We start from the raw sequence: 11,933 nt of genomic DNA, 5'->3' as shown, positions 1-11,933 counted from the left end.
GCTCATTAAGTGAGGCACTTCCCATACTTCTGAAATTTGAAACACCAAAACTCCTGGGGAGCCAGGAACCAGCACAGAGGGAAGTTCTAACTCTAATCTAAACTCTTAATTTAAAAACAAAACAGAACTGAAGCACTCTAGAAAGATTATAGGGTAAAGTACACTTAATATAAATGTCAGACTAAGCCATCTGGTGAACATAGTATTATGACAACCATTTTCTAGTAGAAAAGAGGGTTTTTTCATGTATTAAGTGGTCAAAGCAATAAAAACCACCGTTACCAGAAATAACATGTCAGACAAGATGAGAGCTTTGTGCAGTACGATATTCCAACCAATGTAGTTCTTATGGGAAGCAAGCAAGCTACAGTAAAATAGTAGGTGCTGACCAACAACGGCCACAGCAAAGGTTTCTTCCCCTCAGAAAGGGAATGATTAAAACCCTGTTTATGCTGAGATGTTCAGAATGGGATCTGCCGCTTCAAAGGTGGAACACAAAATTAGGAAGTCATCTCTTCTTGATTTGGGTTATTTTTTTAATAGAAGTAGGCTCCTGCAGAAACAATGGCACATGCTTCCTTACAAAGAGAGGCCTAGCATGCCTTTCTCAGGTTTCCTTCTGATGCTTCAGTAAGAAGCCAAATCACCCACCTATCATGGAGGGAATAACAAAATTAGCTTCAATGATTCAAGAGATGGTGGCAGAACTCCTTTTTGACATGAGCCTCTCTTGTATAGAAAAAATCCAAACCACAGAGAGGAACCAGTCATGAGAAGTATTTCATTAACCAGTCTGCAGCTATGAGAAAAGGTGGCTGCTATCACCAGAGCAACAAAACAGAGGACAAGGGTGGAGAGAGAAGACGAAGGAATGTTGATGTGCTGGGCTGGGATTGAAGAGGGCACAGCAGGGTGTTTATTCATAGTCCTAGCAGCTGTTTCAAAACAAGAAGTCACATCAAAGAAAAGAACTGTTAGCACAGCTCTTACGTGAGTTTCTTTTCAACCCAGATAAAGCCGTCTTGACAATGGTGAGGAGGAAGGGGGACTTCGGGGAAAACTCTCTGTTCCAAAGGATTAGTGAAATTTGCTTCAGTGTTCATGTTAAGATGTCAAAGCGATCACGAATATCAAGTAGGAAAAAAAAAATCCATCTAGGACTTCTCAGGCCTTAGCCCGGCGTAGGTGGGGGTAGCTCTGCAGAGTCCTGTCTATTGCTTCGTCCAAGCTCACCACTGGTTTGTAGCCCATGTCTCTTTTGGCCCGTTCACAGCTATAGTAGTGAAACGTTCCAGCGAGCGCTACCCGCATAGGGGTAAAAGTGGGCTTGATGGTGACCAGTGGAGTTAGCAGCCACAGCACTAGAGACAGGAATAGGGCCAGGTAATATGCCAGCCAGTAGGGAATACGGTACTTGGGAGGATCATAGTTCAAGCCAGTCAAGATACGGGACATGAAAGCCCAAAAAGGAACTGGTTCATCATTTGTGATATGAAATGCCTGAAAGAGAGGAAGACAAAAAGCCAGATGATAAAGTCATTAGAGTTTTCACAAATTTGTCCCTGTGATGGCCCATCTCATGCTCATGCTGAGGAGACTGACATCCCTGACTTGGCTGAGAACACATTTTCGTGAGAAACTGCTCTGCACCAACCACCTCTGTCTGAAAAGTGATGAACCCCTTCTCTGCTAAGAAAGCCAGTACTTCTGACACGCCAGAGGTTAACGTTACTCATAAATGGTCAAACAAACTGAATGACACAACACAACGCAAACACATTAAAGCATCCTAGCTGTATGTACAGCGCGTGCCCAGAGCATGGTGGTGCCATGAAAATCTATAGAAGTTTCTCCTGTTCTGAACTCTATCGTAAAGGCTAAATAACTATGTTTCTTATGCACGCATCTTGGCTGCCCACAATTCTGCCTGGATTTCCTTCCACAAGGAGTTTTATAGCATGAAGTTAAAGTATATTCATATATCTTCGCCCATGTGGTTGCACACAATGGTGACCAGATGGGCAACCATTCATTATACCCACAGACAGGAAAAAATTGACTCATTTGTGTGTGCTAGTTCCACTCATCTGCAAGATAGATGTTCAGTACAGACAAAAATCAGCATGAACTACAGAGCAGGCACATGAAGCCAAGCGAGGCTTACTGATGAAGTTCAGCTAGGGGACACCCACTCCGCTCCCCTCGCTAGCTCCTTTCTTACCTTCCCACACAGGGGAGAGTCTTTCTGAAGATTTTCTGCAGCTAGGATGTGTCCGTGGACCACGTTTTCCACATAGGTGAAATCTACCAAGTTCTTTCCATCCCTGCACAGACAAAAGGAAGAAGTTTAGCCTGAAGGCAAGTTAGGCTGAAAACCTGCTTGTGGCAAAAGGAAGGGCTTTCACACAAGATAAATTTATTCCAAGTTTCCTCTTCTCCCACGCTGTTGTGCTGCAACTTCAGGCTATACCCTGTCAGAGAGATGAAATCCCTAAATCTTATTTTGGAGACAGAGGAAAGGATGTTACTGTCACAGATCTTGTCCAGGCCCTCAAAGTTTACATTCCTGCAACAGTACCATTTTTAAATCTCACAAGTTACCGCGTTTCTAGGTGTTGCAGATCTTACAGGTCTCAGAATCAGCAGTGTGATCCACAGAAGCAGAACAAATAGAAACAGAGTGGTAACTAGCACAAAGAAAGGCATTTAAGGACAAGCTTTCAATTATGAATTTCTTGGCTCATGAAATTCTAACTTACTCCCTCAATGAGCCAACTTCAGCCCTAGCTGAAACAGATTTAACCCACTGTGTTAAATCTATTTCTACACAGGTACAGAAAATGAAAATGAATCTGCATACCACTTTCAAGAGCCCAGCTAAATCAAACAAACTGTTCGTTACAAAACCACCACCATGCTCATTGGGCCCTAAAAACAGTATTGCTGCAATCCAACATTCTGAGAAAGAATCATTTTCATTTCCTACAGTCGTGGATGAATGGCTATTTTATTTGCTTTCTTGGAAAGGATATACAGGTCTGTATAGTGGTAGGAAAACTCAAATGAGGCATGCGTGTTTGAGCTGGAAGAGAATGCAGACTTGCACAAAGTGCAAACCTTGAGTTTGCATAGGTTTGCTGCTCACAGATCAGTTTGAGAGATCAATTCAGAAGTGAACTGTAACGAAGAATAAGAACAAAAAAACCCCCCCAAAAAACACAACACCAAAAACCCCACAACACTATTCCATTTTTTCCTTCTACCCCAAGCACATAGTTACATGTGCACATGTACACACAAACCAGCTCCTTGCATGTAATAAAAATTATTATAAATTAAAAAGCACATTTCTTTTCAAGAGCCTAATCCAACCGATAAAAATATCCTTAATAGTAGCTTGAACTATTTCTTCCTCTAAAATTTCAGTGGTCCACTAGAAGCTCTGCAAGGCTCCATAACAAGGCAAATATCTTTGTCTTATAATCAGAAATATTAAAACACTACCATATAAGCTTTTTAATTGCAAGAACTTCAAATACCAGAAATGTGTATTAATTAAATTAACAGCAAGTAATCTGAGCTCTCTCATATTTAAAAGGACAGCTCTTTAGCTTGAGCTGTCTTTGCATTGTCTATGTCAGCTTTCCCTACTAATATTCTTTTTGCATTATGAACACTTACCATCTGAGTGCATGAGTCCCTAACACAGAAGGAGTTTTTAAAAAAGAATCCTGGATCACAAGTGAAAAATTAAAGAAACGTACTTTTTTTTCCATGCCACAACACTACTACTGATTTAATATTATTCCCTTCCAAAAGGGCTTTGTAGGTTCAGCATCAATTTTAACAAAAGCTATAAAATGACTGAGCCTTGCTCACCCAATTATGAACTTCATTTTGCCACTCTTAGCTGCTTGGATGAGGATGGGAACCAGCTGAGGGTCTCTAGGACCAAATATTCCATGGGGACGAATAGCAGTAGTGAAGAAATTGTTGCCTGGGTCATTTGCACTGAGCACTTCCTGTAGGGGAAAAAAGATAACAAAATCAGGACAGAAAGGCTGAGAAGAAAAGTACAGCTTCATAATATATTCCAAGATCATCACTAAAGAAGGTGGGCATTCCCCCAGTTCCTTGGGAAGACATCAGTGGAAGAACTACTATTCACCGTATCTTACAAATGATCCTTCCTTTGTTCCCATCTCTTCTCCCACTTCTCTTTAATGATAAAACCAGACAAAAATCTGTTTTCATTATCGAACACTTGATGAATTGACAGGCAAGGAAACAGAACTCTTTGCCTCTCTCATTTAACACCACAGAAACCAGAGGAACTTTGGAAGTTCCTTCACTCCATGAATTCTTTGTGGACATGTTGGAGAAAAGGAGGACACTAAGCAATTCAATCTCTGTCTCTCTCATCAATCAACAGAAGATTTCCACCATGGGCCTTATCGATCTCATTCAGAAGGTGTGTGATCCCATTCTCCCGGCAGCACCAACTGCTAAGCAGATTTCCTAAGGCATCTTTGAAGATTTATTTCTATTGGGAGTTTCCAAACAACGTGTTCTACTAATTTTTAACAGCTGCCAGATTTTCTATTAAAAATCCAAGAATAACACATACAAATAAGCACTGAATACTTCCACTGTTTCACCCAAAACAAAGACATAGTTACAAGCATATTGGGCTAGACTTGGTTGCTACTCATAAGCTTCCACTTTATTAGTCCACTTTACTGCAAAGTGGTTATGCTTGCAAAAGAACAGACGTTTTTATGCTGTGTTTTCAAGTAAGCTCTTTTCAAGGAACAGAAGAAAAATTCTTAAAATACTCAACTTTGGGGGACACACTGTCAGCTTCAGTATTGAAGCAAATCTAAATACTTCCTGCACAAAAAGTGTACATTCTTTTCACGACTGAAATGCAAGCCACTGAAAAAAGTTTAAAAAAATGTTTGCTTTGATTTAAAACATTGTCATACCATATTTAAACAACAAATACTGCACCATTAAGTACCTGAAATAGAACTGGTGACCTGCAAATGTCCGAAGTAGCAGACATTCAGATGTAGGGGAAATTTTTAGATCTTTTTTTAACAATATTCTCAGTATACGGCCAATAGCATTAGCTTACAACATGTTATTAGGCTGACGTGCTCCTAACCTCAGTCCACATCTCCATCTCATCTCCTTCCCCAGTGACTTGTTCACAATCCCAACTGTAACTTCAGGTTGCAAATCAGGTAAATGTGGTTCTGAAACAGCCTTCCAGTAGGAGCAGAGAAGGCGAAAAACTCCCCTCAACTGCTCTTAAAGTTGGATCAGGTAAGAAATGGGATTATCACACAGCTCTTGCAATGAAAGCAACATCTCTGCCAGTTCTTTTATTCTTTATCTAGAAACAATCTCTGTAGTGTAACACACTATTTCACTCAACTTCACTGGTAATTTACATCACAGCTTTATTTTATTCTCTTTTTATTAAGTGAATATACTACTTGGGAGTTTCACCAGCCAAGGAAGACATAACTGACTACTTATGTACCTGGACTGCTAGATAGCTGCTAGGAAAGCATCCCCTGGACCAAGCCACCAGCACGCCTAGGGAAAAGGACATGGGCCACTTGAGAGACGCAGCCGCAGCCACCTGCCATACTTCTCTGTAACAGCACAAATGAATCCACAGCTCACTAGCCTCCATGCTGAGAGTAAGAGGGCTAAAATCTGACAGATTGTTCAGAAAAGAAGGGAATTTTCTATTTCAGTTATGCTCTGAAAACTGGCAGGCATTGCTACATATGCATGATTCTGCACAGATTTTCTTTTCAACTGTAAGAACGAGGTATTTCTTTTTAATGAAAAAGAGATTATAGAGAACAACAGAGATCTGTTCAGTCTTGAAGAATCTGTTGTGTCCCGTAGGGCATGCCCTACTTTTAGAAGGGCAGTTTAAGCATCAAAAATAACAATGTTAACCATGTGATGACAGATACCTTCTCCTGTAGGATCTTTGTCTCTGTGTAATAGTCGATAGGTTTTTTTGCATAAGGGAGGTCTTCTGATCCATTTTTTATGTCTGTGCCCTCAAAAACTACACTGGCACTGCTAGTTAACACCAGTTTCTGCAACAGATGTGAAAGAAGAGAGTTGTTTAAAGTCCAAGACAAAAGCATCATTATATATGAAGGCTGAGTAAAGACAATAATAATGTTTAATCAACTGATTCTACAGATAATAAACTAAGTCTAGAAGAACATGGAATATCTGAAAGCACCGGCAAGAGAATTCCCACTCTTTTAATTGACTCTGTCACATTGTTTAGGTGCTACCTAAAGGAGATTAAAACATCCATGGCAGGCAGTCAAGGAGAAAACATCTCCAAGGAAATCAGAGTGCCCACTTGGCTTGGCACATTTTAGCACTTAACATTCAATGAGTGTTTTTAAAATATATTTGCTCATCTTCACGATAACAATATCACGGTAGCTTAAACCAAAACAGAATTCTTATCTAGGATGTTTTTGTTGGATAAAAACGTACCCTAGTGAATTCAAAACAGGAAGTCAGTGATATATTTGAGTAATCAGAAACATCTGGTTTTAAACAAGATCTACACTGTAATAGAAAGATGACTAGATCCAACAAGTTCCAACAAGACTTAACTCCTTGCTCTGACAGAATCCAGACTAAGCCTGAAGGTAAACACCACGTGGCCCATTTCCTACAACAGCTTATTACACGAGGAGGCAAAAAAAACTCCAACAAACAACAGACTGCGGGGCTGGGAGTCCTATGTTCAGAATTAAATTATGTCTATTACATTATCACTTCTGTATTTGTACATGGACATGGCGCAAAATGCATGCTTTGGAGGCAACATCTCTGCCCAGAATAAGTAAGGGATCTTGACATGCATTGCACTTGAAAATTTGCTAATAATTTAAATGAAAACTTTTGTGATATCAAAAGAAAATAAGGAGAAAAAAATCAATCACAACCTTGCCTGAACAGCAGCCTGGCTTCCTCTGGCTATTGCTTTTGTGGGCAAATGGCTTTCTAAACCAAATTATACTGAGATTATGGCACAAGTGTGTTCCTTGTCATTATATGTCAAAGAATTCACATAGGTAATAGATGCCATGAATACTTCCACTGCGGGAAAAGCTATCTTTAGAGCAGTCCCCTTATTAAAGCATGAAAGAATCCACTTGTCAATTGTGGTTCTCCCGTGGGTGATTCCCAGACGTCTAGTGGGACACAGATTTTAATGGATGCTTTTCCTGCAGTCAGGAAGATTGCAGCGTGTAGGTTTTCCATGGCAAACATGGACTGAGCTTACAGCAGATGCTAAGTAGGACATCAACAGAGTCTCTCTCTCCCACTAATTTTCACAGAACAAGAAGGAATTCAGTAACCCCGAGACCTTTGCCCCTCTACCAGAATAGACTGAAATTGGTCCATGCTGCAATTGTTATAAAGTCACATCAGCGTCTTAGAGTCTCCATGTGCTTTTCTACACTTACCTGCACTCCAGCTTCTTTGCAGGCTTCAACGACTGCTTTGGTTCCCATAAAATTCACCTTATAAAACAGTTCCCTGTTGTCACTTGAAGGTGCTGGTGATGCACAATGAAATGCCACTGACGCACCTTGTAAAGCTGGGAGCAAAGCCTAGAAGATACATCGTATGAGACAGCAATGAAGCAACAGCAATCATGCCTACTCAGGAAAAAAAAAAGGAAGGAAACAAAACACAGGTCTTTCTCTCATGGGAACAAACCCACTACATTTCAAGCCATGTTTCTTCCATAAAGGTGAGCAGCTGGAATAGGATTAGCATCCAGGATCTTCACAATGTCCTCTCCTTCTTGCTAGGCAAAAAATGCACTAGATCATCTTTTCTTTCCAGAGAGGAACCTGGGAACGTTCTGAGACCTGGAGGCTATCTAGACTTAACTACTTGCAATAGTCTCAAGCAGGTATGAGACTCCAATTACCTAGAGATAGGAGTTAGAGAACTCATCAAGCAGCAGGTTTAACAGCCAACAGTACCCCGTGGCACTGTCTGTTTGAGATTACTGTCATAAAGCTCTGAGACATGATACTTTATACCGGTGGGGAGATGTCTCTTCACATTGCATACAAATGTTTTTGCCAAGGCTCACATGCATGACTGAATTAAGGCAAGAGGTCTTAGCGTGCCTTAACTGGGAGGAATAATGCATTCTGCCATTCTGATGCAGCTGAGGTTAGCTAGGAGAGCACCCACATGCAATTACCAACAGTGGCTGTAATTAGACTGTATATCTGAGCTAACAGTAATGCAAATCGTAACACAGAAACAAGTTCTGTTCTTTTCAGCTTCAAGCAGATGTCAAGCATATTTCTTTAAATATTCTAAATGAGGGTTCCACAGAAAACTGCTTAGGCTACAGACTTCACAGGGAAAGGCTGGGGGGCATACCTACATACCCTTTTACAACCTGTGCAATGCCTTCAGGTGTTTTAGTGCTTCAGGCAAGGCTCGGTGAGCTGTTTGAATGAACATTTATTTAATCAGACAACCTTTCTATCTACCCAAGTCATGTACTATTGTTAGTCTGTACCTCTTTGTCACACAGGTCTCCCAGGAAGAACTGCACTCTGTCATTGTCAAACCTCTTCTGAATATCAAACACGTTGACCGCATAACCCTTCTCCAGTAGCTGCTCCACCATGTGCTGGCCTAAGAATCCTGACCCGCCGATCACCGTGCATTTCTTCCCAGCCTGCAGAGACAGGGAGAAAAGCACTTCAGCAAGCAGACATACACCAACAAACTGCGCAAGTAAATTGATCTGAACCTCCCAAGATCTTAATGTGCTGCAATTTTGCACAACTAGTCAGTAGCTAGTTTAATTGTAGGAGTCTAAGTTCAGATATCAAAAGAGTCTTCAATATGTCTGTGCTATCACAGTAACTTAAAAGTTCAGACATGCTAATGGTCCACACAGCTCACATGCTGGTTTGTATTTTGGTAGGAGTCTGCCTCATAAACAAGTGGCTCATGTATTAGGGAAGAAAAAGAGGACTGCCTCAGACAAACTCTGCCCTGATGGTAAAGCAAACAGAATTTGCTTCAGCCAGATAATTCAGATATTTCAGAACACTAAAACTCACCGTTCGCAAGGTCAAAACCATTTTCAGAGCATGTGAAACTTAGGCTTCTCCAAGCCGAGAAAACAATCAGGTAAAGGCAAGGATTATCCTTTTTTAGTTAGTCATTAGTTCTTCCTTTCTTTTTTTAAGCTTTTTAAAATCAATGGCTAGAGTCACTAATTAAGAGATTCCAGTCCGGTCACTCGTCTAACTGGACTGAGACGGAAGAACTTACCGCCAGCACAGAACATAGAAGCAACGAGTCTGAGGAAGCTTTTGTACAAAGAATGCTCTGTCCTGGTTGGAAATAGATTTGCTCCTTATTATTGCTACACAAAAACCCACCTCTGCAGTTATACTATCGAGCTGAAGGCAATTTTAACCCAGTGAAACCACACAAAGACGACAATTGTTCAGAAGTTTCTAAGTGCTACATCCTTAAACAAGGGCTCTACTGCAAAATGTCAATTATCCACAACAGAAATTAGAATAGTTCACTGAAGTTGCTCGGTTACACTAAAGCATAAACAGTTATTTAGAATGGTGCATGCAAAGTACAGTCTGATTAAAATAATTCTTAAAAAAGTTCTAATGGGTTGTCCCAGTGGTCTATTTGGTTTTGATAGTTGCAAGAGAACAGATGATATAGAAAGTATATGCGAGCCTAAGGACTGTCTGCAGTTCACTCTGCTTGTATTCCCCCACTACAACAGGTTTGCGTTTGCTTTACTCATCACCTTCCTGATTCTCTAACCTCCACCACATCCCTCCCCTCTGCACCATCCTCTCCTCGTTGATGGGTCCAGCCTTTTCAGCTACTCATAAGGCAGTCGCTCCGTTTCATTGATATTTTTACTTGCTTTCCCCTGTGTCCTTTCTCATTCCAGTGTTTTCTTCATAAAATGAGAGCACACGAACTGCACGCTGCACTTAGATGTGCTGAACCAAAGTTTTACAGCGGCAGAATGACGCCCTCTGCCTGGCTCTAAATACCAGAATCATTTTCTACCAGTACAGATGAGCTAGTCCAAGTTTTTCTGTATGATAGTTTCCACTCGCCCAAGTAAAGGACAATATTCTAATTGGTGCTGAGAAGCAGCCTATTTAAATAATCTTTAGTGCACATTTATAACATGTAATCTAGTACACACACCTCTTGGGAAAGTACTAAATGAACCAACTCAATGACCAGAATCAGCACAATGGCAGCTAACTGTTGCACCTGGATTAATTAGCCATTTTAAAAAGTGCAGGGAGAAAGCCAGGCTACCCATGATTATATTGACTTTAGGATATGAATTACTACCTATCTAGTGTTCTGCTGTGAAGATACAACAGCTTTTTTTGGTATCTTTGTTTCCTAAATAGCTGAGATTCACTGGTCTTCCATAAGCTTCATATGAATTAATGAGAAAATAGTTCAGAAGGTAGAAATTTCTCTATAAACAAGAATCACAGGTAATGCAACAGAACAGCTTAATAAATTGTACTCCTGACAGTAACATCCAAACATCTCTCTGAGCTAAGCAAAATGTTACTCTCTCCATATTCTAAGCTCCTGTATTCAATGCAGTAATTGCAGAAAGAGGTTACAATGGTCTAGTAGATCTCGGGGACCTCAACTGGGCCTTTATCTGCACTACACCATAGAATAATGTTATAAGGCATGTAGAAATGATACTGGAGTAACTAAATCTCCAGATCAATTGATTTGGCAGCACTGGCAAACCAGTGGTGTTCTGGGGGGGTGGTGGAGCATTCTTGGATTTCTTTGGAACTAAGAGCAGCAAATGATTCCTTGGAAAAACCATGTTTCCCCCACCAGTACCTCTAGAGTTAGTATTAATGTGGGAACAGTCTCATGTCTTCCCAAGTAGTCTTCAGAGGAAAGATCTATGAGAATATGTTTCTGCAAGACAAATCATGAAGCATCATTTAAGTCCTCAACTTACCGATCTGAGGCGTGTGGCCATTTTTCAGATAATTCACTACCAACCTGCTTCCTTTAAAAAAGGAGAATATTATTTTATTCACCATACAGTACTTTACTTAAGCATGCCATTAACACAAATCAAATTTTTTAAACACATTCCTAGTTACAGAAATTAAGGTCTGAAGCCATTAAGCTAAAGCAGAAGCATGAAAAGAGTGAGCACATTCTTTCTGCCCTGCCAAACAAAAAAGCACTACAAGAGTAACAGTGACATCAAATAGCTTTCTCAAAGGCATAATTTTAACACAATAACATACCCTCGATAAAAAAGGCACCACCTTATTTTTGCTAGTATTAGCTTCATGAACTTCCTTTAAGTGTGAATATTTACACTCCAGATAACATGAACACAATTGCAGGTTTTGGCAATGCCCTCTTCAAAAATATAGTTGCTCAAGTGTGTTACGATAAAAAAAAATGAAGTTCAAGCATTTCAGCAGCACCATGCCTGCCTGGTCCACAGCAGCAGACAAGCACAGAAGAAATGCCGGCACTCACTGGTGCCCGTCAGCAAAGAGAGAGGAGCCAGTGGTGAGATTTACAAAGTTTTGACATCATAGGCTGCTGATGTCACTAATTTCATTAAAATATGCTCCTCTTCCCAGCAACAGCAAACAAAATTCCCAACTCAGCTGGGATCCTACTGTGTGGGGTACAATTGAAAGACAGAAGACAATTTGCCTGTTCAGATCTATTTCCAACATAACGACAAGCTGCACACAAAGACTTCTGATACTTTACAGTCACTTTAAACCACCACTGTGATAAACTACTGCTTTAGAGGCTGATTTCATTCTCCT

General features: G+C 40.5%; 1 protein-coding gene across 1 annotated transcript; it reads right to left on the bottom strand.

Annotated features, from left to right (window-relative positions):
* Positions 1–999: 999 nt before the first annotated feature.
* Positions 1,000–11,144, bottom strand: NSDHL (NAD(P) dependent steroid dehydrogenase-like). The gene is made up of 7 exons (XM_010293512.1): positions 11,093–11,144; positions 8,609–8,770; positions 7,527–7,673; positions 5,997–6,125; positions 3,880–4,022; positions 2,222–2,324; positions 1,000–1,500 (listed from the first exon to the last, which is right to left on the bottom strand). Exons 1-7 carry the CDS (start codon positions 11,111–11,113, stop codon positions 1,165–1,167), a joined length of 1,041 nt encoding a protein of 346 aa, XP_010291814.1. The 5' UTR covers positions 11,114–11,144; the 3' UTR covers positions 1,000–1,164.
* Between the last annotated feature and the right edge of the window lie 789 nt (positions 11,145–11,933).

The sequence above is a fragment of the Phaethon lepturus genome, unplaced genomic scaffold (assembly GCF_000687285.1).
Source record: "Phaethon lepturus isolate BGI_N335 unplaced genomic scaffold, ASM68728v1 scaffold15548, whole genome shotgun sequence".
NCBI lineage: Eukaryota > Metazoa > Chordata > Aves > Phaethontiformes > Phaethontidae > Phaethon > Phaethon lepturus.
The sequence above is the reverse complement of the archived record's forward strand: the minus strand, read 5'-3'. Positions and strand labels throughout refer to the sequence as shown.